This window comes from Nicotiana tomentosiformis, chromosome 5 (assembly GCF_000390325.3).
Source record: "Nicotiana tomentosiformis chromosome 5, ASM39032v3, whole genome shotgun sequence".
Taxonomy (NCBI): domain Eukaryota; kingdom Viridiplantae; phylum Streptophyta; class Magnoliopsida; order Solanales; family Solanaceae; genus Nicotiana; species Nicotiana tomentosiformis.
The window spans coordinates 18,592,087-18,600,807 of NC_090816.1; the positions used below are offsets into that span (position 1 = coordinate 18,592,087).

At 33.5% G+C, this 8,721-nt stretch overlaps 1 protein-coding gene across 1 annotated transcript; it reads right to left on the reverse strand.

The window, feature by feature from the left end:
- Positions 1-3,461: 3,461 nt before the first annotated feature.
- LOC104108893 (uncharacterized) lies at positions 3,462-7,009 on the reverse strand. Its single transcript, XM_009618045.4, has 3 exons — positions 6,513-7,009; positions 4,508-4,666; positions 3,462-3,856 (listed from the first exon to the last, which is right to left on the reverse strand). The coding sequence occupies exons 1-3, from the start codon at positions 6,831-6,833 to the stop codon at positions 3,788-3,790; spliced, it is 549 nt and encodes a 182-aa protein (XP_009616340.1). The 5' UTR covers positions 6,834-7,009; the 3' UTR covers positions 3,462-3,787.
- Between the last annotated feature and the right edge of the window lie 1,712 nt (positions 7,010-8,721).

An 8,721-nucleotide genomic window follows, 5' to 3' on the forward strand; every position in this document is an offset into this window, starting at 1 on the left:
AGAGTAAGGAGAGTATGAAACAAGTGGCAGGTAATGAGGTTAAAAGTACAATTTGTGGGCGAGAGAAAATTGAGAATATGCAGGGGATCTGACTTGTTTGAGGAGACACTTGTAATGTGTTGGTTATTCAGAGACTCGAGAGAGACTATTAATTGTAATAACTTCCATTAATATTTAAGGGTGTGTTTGGTAGGAAAAAAAAAATTTAGGAAAATATTTTTTAATTTTTTTTTATGTTTGGTTGACTTAAATATTTTAAAAAATATTTTTCTAATGAACTCATCTTCCTCCAATTAAAGGAAAAATATTTTATAAAACTCTTTTTTAACATTCTCCAACCCCAACCCCACCGCCACTCCGGCACTTAAAACCCTGCCCTCGCCCATGTCGTCTCCTATAGTGTTTGCCTAAATTATATATTTATCAAAAAATATTTTTTGCTACTTAATCAAACACCAAAAAATAAGTAAGAACCTCATATTTTCCAAATATATATATATATATATATATATATATATATATATATATATATATATATATATATATATATATATATATATATATATATATATAGAGAAAAATATTTTCCTTCGTACCGGACACACCCTAAATTATACTCCTATTAATTTGTGTGATTGAGTAATATATTGAGGTGATATTGTTGCAACTAAAAAATATGAAAAAAGTGTTTGCGAGCAATGGAAAGATGTGTTGGTTTTGTAGTTAAAAGAATACAATTACTGTCACAGAATATATGTAATGAGTGCAAATATTCTCATTAAAGTGGTGCATAAAATGTGTTTAAGTTGTGAATCCGCCTTTTAATTATCTTGTTCTTAGAGTTTGAAGAATTATTTCAAAATAACTCAAGATTAAAATATTAATGATGCGCTAAGAGTGTCGTTCTTCTTTTTACTGTAAAAGTCATCATTTCTAAATAGTCTTGTTAAAAGTTTACAATAAAATTCTAAAGATTCCTATGAAAACAATGGATCACTTATGCGTCAACAATTAAAACCGTGGTCTAAAACACGACGGAATTATTTTGCTTGTTTGAAAATGTTTTTAAATGGATTCTATGGGCAAACTTACTGATTTTGATTGGCTAATTACTGTATTTTGACAATAATACAGTTATGAATCTTCCTAACATACTTGCTAAACTCTAAAAAACTGCTAGGTTCACAAGCTAGTTTTTCTATGAATTAGACTTATATAATTTGATTATGTAAAAAGAAAAAAATATTATATCCGTTATAACAGGTTACCTATCTTATGTTTTAAGTTATTAATTTCATTTACTATGTACAATTTTATATTGTTATCTTTTAGTAACATGCTAGTTATAAAAATACATTTATAATGTTAGAGTATAAAATAAAAATGTCAAAATACTAAATAAGTTGTATGTAAATCAAGAGTGTGAATTTTTTCTGTAAATACAATGTCAAAAGAAGTATATCTTTACTATATAAACAAACACGTATGTAGATTAATTATAGGTTGTTGATTGTGAATCTTATGACACAGTGACGGACCCAAATGGTGGCTAGCGGGTTCGACTGAACCCGACAAAAAAATAATATTGTGTATATATATAAATTAAGATTAAAGTTGTATAAATTTTGCATAAATATTTTATTTGAACCCACTTGACAACTACTATTTTACCACTAAATTTATATACTTCTAAAATTGAACCCGCTTGCACAAAATCCTGGGTCCGCCACTGTTGTGACAGACATTCGCAACAAAAGTTTAATTATCAAGATACCACAATTCAAACTGTAGTATCATGAGTTCGAATAGTAGTGATCTTGAAAGAACGTCCTAATTAAACTATATTGAAAAATGTTGTGCTGGATCGAGGTGGAGCAAATAAAGTCAATAAAAGCTTTCTAAATCTCCCATAGTTGTAATCCATTAATGCGAAGGAAAAATAACTGCAAATTATAACAAAGAGATGCAAAGACGAGCCATTTAATTACCAACTCATTATATATGATCCTTTTTTCTCCTAAAATGGAAGAATTAATTTACAACAAAATGTAATATAGACAAAGAAAAAATTTCTTTACTTCATTTAGCAGCATCATTCATAGCTTATTCCATGTTTCTTACCAACTTTAATCTCAATTTGAGTCGAAAATATAATAAAATACAAGTTTAATCTCTTTTTTCTCCCCCTCTTTCTTTTATCGTTTGGCCTTTTCTTTCTTGTCCATTTTTTCTCAGATTTGTCTTTGTAAGGGCTGTTCTTATAACTGAAGCTATAAATTAATAAGTCATCTGTATTTTCTAAATTTTGTGCTTTTAAGCTTTTGTACTTTATTGTTTTAAGGCATAAATTTCTCTTCTTAGACAAAACAATCATCTTTAATTTATCATTCTACACCACTATTTTGACGCATTCATCTGAGTATTTTCTGAATGAGCTACTTAGCTCTTCCTAAAAAGAAACTGAAAAACCATGACATCTTACGTGAGTGGACGACTGCCAATATTTGCCAAATGTGAAATTCAATTATCCTTCTAAATTGTGCAGTAGAGTTTGGTCAAAATATGGATAACCACAGAAGTGAGAAAATCAGGCAAAAAAAAAAAAAAAAGGACAGTTGGACGCATATTAAAGAAGCGACCTGCTGGAAATTTTAAAAAAAGTCAGACTAACTCTTTGTAGAATTATCTGAAAAATTAATTAGAAAACTTGAGCATCAACTCCATTTACATTCTTAGCCAAACTTAATGTCGTAAAATTCTAAGTATATAAGTTAGTTATCATAGATTTAATCTTTTACAAAACAAACTGAGCTTGTAAAACTACCTAAGCAAATAACATTAAAGAAGAATTATTTTTTTGTAAAGATAATTTACAATTATTTTTTGAAAAGTATAATCAACATACACTTGTTCCTATTAGACACTTCAACCCCCACAAAAATGTGTCTATTGAGCACCTCATGCACATCTGGAATAAAAAATGACACTCACTTGGAGTTGGGCGGGTGAATAGCTTGAAAATCAATTTTTTTTTCTCTCTCTAAATTGTCCATATCAACTGTAACTTTATGCAGAACTACGTCTACTAAACCAGGAAAAAATGGCAATTGATCATAAATAGTAAATGGCATTCTGCACAGTTTGAGAGAAACTACCTGTAAATAGAAATATATGATCAACAGTTAAAGATAACAGATTGACCGTTCAAAATTTCCATTTTCCCAAATGCCAAGCATGATTGCGCAGCTCGGAAATGGCCACTGAAAAAGCTCCACAGAGAGGAACTACAAGTTTTTGCAGTATCGCTGCAGCAGCAATAGCTATTTTGCTTCTTAACAGCAGTTTAAACATTTGCTTGTCTTCCATTTATGTGTTTCTGAGGGGTATGGGGGTACTTTGTTTAGTGCAAACACTTGAAGTACTTGTTCTTTCTTATGACGATACATACAGAGAACAACTACTTGCTCCACAAAATCTGAACTTGTATATACTAAGACAAAGAGAATGAAAGAATGAGTCTTAGCCCTTCAATCTTGATACAATAGCATCTGTCGTCCCACAAATTCCAATATAAATATTCCACTATTGTCGTTTGAAAAAAATTATCAACTCGGCCATTTAAAAAAATAGTGAGTCTACCTTGCAGTAGGATAAATGAAGAGCTGAGGCAGTTCTGAAGCTCAACCATAAGCAGCATCTTACAGAAAGCCAGATTGACTCAGTGCTACGGGAGTTAACTTTGACTAACAGACTATCTCTTGTCTGATCTCTTTTGTTCATGAGCCTCCTAGCCTAAAGACAAGTCCAAGTTGCTTTCATTTAAATATTGTCGTTCTGTAGGATTATCTTGTGGAGCCTGACAGATAAAGACACAATTGAGACATTACACAACAATATACCATTGTCGCTATTGGACTCACAAAAATTAGAATTCCAGTATCTACCAGACTTGTAGAACAAATGACCAAGGCAGTTCAGATCCCAACAAAAGGATAAACTATCATCAAAATTCCTAGTAAAAATAAGAAAAAGCTCTTTAGAAGGGAACCAGGACTTTATCAAGTTGGGGATGGGAAAGCTTTAGAAAATACACCACTCTACTGAAATAAAAGCACTCTCACATTATCAAAAAATAATAGCACTCTTTTACGATAAACTGCAATAAAAGCACAGTTAGGATCTAAACATATGTATGGCTTAGGAGAAGAGGGCTAGAACAAGAAGACACAACCAACCAACTCCACCCCCCCCCCAAACCTCAAACACGCTCAAAAAAAGAGGCAAGTTAGCCCAATATACATGATACTAGCTGTATGAAGTTCATGGCTTGAATCTCATTTTCTTTTCAGACAAAAAGTTAATTAAAAGAGCCTGTCTTTTCCGAATCATGTGTAAATTGCTTCCTGCGAGTAGTTATGTACTGGAAGTGAAATTGCAAGCACACAAACAAAGTTGCTATTAAACTTAAATGCTACTTTTGCTTTGCCGTTTTTTGGTCTTTAAGTACCTGACTTTCTTCCATCGGCACATCATTGATGTCAGGTTTTTCATCAAAACCATCAGGCTCAGATGTTGGTCCCTCACCATTTGACTCAGTCTCATTTGGTTTTGCTTCATTGTCAGTGTGTTCAGATTCCTCATATTTTTGTTCTTCAAGCAAAGCAACCTATTTCAACCATTTAAAAATAAAGCATAAATATCAGCATTAAACACATAAAATACAACAAACAAACCCCTGATTGAAAGGCAAATATATATAATGGCATCAGATTACTGAACTGCAGACAACTGACCAACATCAACATATGGCTAACAGAATTGTGTGTCATGAGTCATGACCCTACTATGGGAAAGGATTAATCTGAGTCATAACACCTACCATGGGAAGGATACATTTCACATTCCAAATAAAAGGTAGGGTCAAAAATACCCCTCTACTGTACAGAAAATCTTAATTTTGCCATCTGTTATACTTTGGGATCGTTTTTACTGTTGGCAAAGCATCTCGTATTTTTTCTTGACTCTAATGGAGCATGGACCCTAACCAAAGTATACTCAAGGTAATTTTAAACCGTAGTTAAAAATAAAGGGGTAAATCTGGACCTTTATCCCGAAGTACTTTGACACGTGAAATCCACCACAGTACACCTTGGAGTTTCATTAAGATCACGGCCAAATAAGAGACAATTTGCTAAAAGAATGACTCAATGGTTTAGCGGAGGGTAAACTTAACATATTTCGTATAGTAAAAGGGTTATTTTGACCTTTCCCTAAAAAGAAAGATCAGGTAACCAGTAAATTGACAAGCCACTACACTTTCTTAGATTTCACTTCCCACGTCCTCTTTTGATCAACAAATACTGAAATCAAACTCCTCTTACCGGGACAAGTGTCCACAACATCTCTGCATATGGAGGCATTATAGAGGCTACCAGTATAGAACCTAGGGACTAGAGTAGCATATTACTGAACTAGTAAGACTTCAACTCAATAGTCAATACAATGCCATTCTAAGAGAACCATCTCCCCGGGGCTCCAGCATCCTTCATCCAAGCAAAGAACCATAAACACAGTAGAAGAGACATGCTTCAGCAAAGCAAGGACTGAGCACCTACATCTTATGTAAGAGAGAATGGATCAAATGTATCAAACTTCATCTTCTCTCTCTCCCTCCTCCCTCCCTCCCTGCTCCCACCACCCTCCACAACCCAGGTAAGCAGAGAATTCGATGTTATTTCAGGCAAATGTTTATGCCAGGTATATCTTAAATGTCTTCTTCACTTTCATGCATCACTGATCTCCTCATTGACAGGGCGCACCAAAAAAGCACCACACAAAACCAATATAGGGAGATTTAGGAGTACTTCTCTATATTAAATGAAGACAACATTAAAAAGATCCCTCTTTTATTCCACTTGTGTTTTTGGTGTAAAGAGAGAAAACTCTATTGTAAAAATAGTCAGCAAACTTCATCGATACCTATGGATGACTCCAGTAGAGTTATGAACAACTTGAAGTCATTTTTGACACCAGCTAGGTGTTAGGCAATGAAACTTTTGACTTACAAAATAAAGCTCTATTAATATTTATAAATAAAAAAAAAGACTGAACCATTGTCAGCACCTAAGTATATATTTTAAATATCTTTTGAGATCAGTGTTAATAATCTATGATGATTCCGTAAAATAAATTTATCCGCATCCAGTGTTTACATCAAACTAATGAATGCAAGATATGTGTCTTTCGTACACACATTAGTCACTTAACCATGGTTAAATGACATATATGTTCACTGTAACAATTAAGGTTAAATTGCTTAGTTTGGTGTAAACTCCGGGTGCGCATACTAAATATGTAATCTTTCAAGGTAAAGTACACTTATCTAAAGCTAAAAATTCCATAAAAAAATTAAAATTCAATATACAAACACATTACACATAGTTATCTCTAAATATGCACTAAAGTTCATGCTATTAAAACTCAGAACTGCGAACTCATTGGAAAACAATTACCGGAATATACTTGAATTTACGCTTAGGTAGCTCCTCCACCGCAACGGCGCCGTCGTTAGGGGAGTGATTTTTTTCGCCGTTACCGTCAGCAGTACCATTGTTGTTTTGGCTAGCAGTTATATGTGTCCACTTGAAAAGCAATAGATGAGAACCGTTACTACCTTTAACTCTGCCGTTAGCTCTCTGATGATTGTTGCCGGAGGTCGGCGGCGTTACGTGGATCCACTTTTTCTTCCATCTTCGAACTGGTCCAGTAAATACTGTGGTCGGCCCTCCGTACCTAGTTGATGACCGGCCCAGTCTGGCCCCTACTCCTTCCATTTACGGCGGTGGATCGGTGGCGCAAATATTCTTTTCCGATCACCAGACAATCTTTGTAATTTTGGTTTGCCCTTTTCTTTTTATCTCAATTACAGGAGGAGTGTGAAATAAAACAATAGAATAATATTGCAAAGATGAATTGAATTACAATGTAATAGAAGTGATGTAGCCAACCCGTAACAAACCTTAAAATATCTCTATAATATAATATACATATTCATATTAAATACAATTTTATTTATAACACCCTTAGAATGTCTATTCAATATATAATGTGTCTCGTTAAAAGCTTAACTAAAATAAAATTCAGTGAAAAAATATTCTAGTGAAGAAAAAAGAATACACATGTTTAGAAATACGCCTTTTGATTGCTTCGTTAAAAAACTTGCAAGGAAAATTCAATGGGACAAAACCTTTGTAAGGAAAAAAGAGTACAACGCGTATTCATTCTCCCTAATGAGAGCATCAATTCACATCTTTGAGCATTCGCATCCCAATCTCGTACGCTAGCTTCTTGAAGGTTGACTCCGGTAGAGATTTGGTGAACAAGTTAGCCATATTAATATATTATCACTTGAACGAATCTGTTGCACATTGATATCACCATTCTTTTGAAGATCATGTGTGAAAAATAACTTTGGTGAAATGTGCTTTGTCCTATCTTCTTTTATGAATCCTCCCTTCACTTGGGCTATGTGTTACACCCCATGTTTTCGTACGTGAAAGTACGCCATAAGTAAATTGATGGAAGTTCGGGAATGAGATTATTTTGAGATTATAAGCATTATGCTATTTCAAACAAGTGATAAGTAAATTCGTGAAGGAGAAAGGGGGAAGCAAATCGAAGAAAAGGAATTTCGTCAAAGTTTGACATTTTGAGATAAAATAGGGCCCGAGCTAAAATACCTAGTATTTATAGACTAGTGCCATACAAGGTACCACATGGCCATGATAGTAAGGTGTATAAATTATATTAAAAGTGAGTAGTATTTTATGTAATTTGAGATAATTCTTAATTATGTGGATAATTGGATAACTAGTAATTTTAGTGAGGGTTTAACTAATTAATTAGATTATTTGGATAAATTTGATTAGCCACCTAACGTGGCAGCCCAAGGGGTCTTGATTTAAAGCCCATATAATAACTCCTAATACATGTGAAAGGTGGCATCTTTAGGAGATAATGGTAGGCCAAGTCATACCTAAGTGGGGCCCATATTCATTTTGATAAAGACAATTCAAGTAAAAAGTATAATCTTGCAAAGGCTACTATTTTTAACAGCACACAAATTGTGCCATTTTCATGTCTCTTTTACCATTTCGCATTCATCACTTATCCAACCCTTATAGCAAAGAAAATTCCAACTTCGTGTTCATAGAAATTTCAGCAAAACACTACGTAGCATATCAAAAAGGGACTAAATCTTGAGACAACAAATGGAATCTCTTGTGTAAGTAGAGTGGGCTGATCGTGAGTAAGTAAGAAAGCAAAACAATTCCATATCAAATTCTAAGAGAATCGGTTCAGGTATGTTAAGGTTATCCCTTCTTTCTTTTTGGCATGATCCAAATGATACAAACGAAACGAGCAAAATACGCAACTTTCATAAATGACTCTATTCATAGAAATACTAGGGTGTCTATATTCTTGATTCTCCATGTAAATTATTATTATATCCTCTATTCATGGGTCTCAGAAAAATACGTATTTGATAAAGTTGTCCGAAAGGTATATTGATTTTATGATATTCGAGAAATCTTATGAATGTATTTCTTATGCATTTCATGCATTTATACATGTACATTGACCCATGACTAGAAGGCGTTATATACACGTATATTATATGTATATGGGATAGGAGAAAAGGTTACGGCGTTATATACGCAC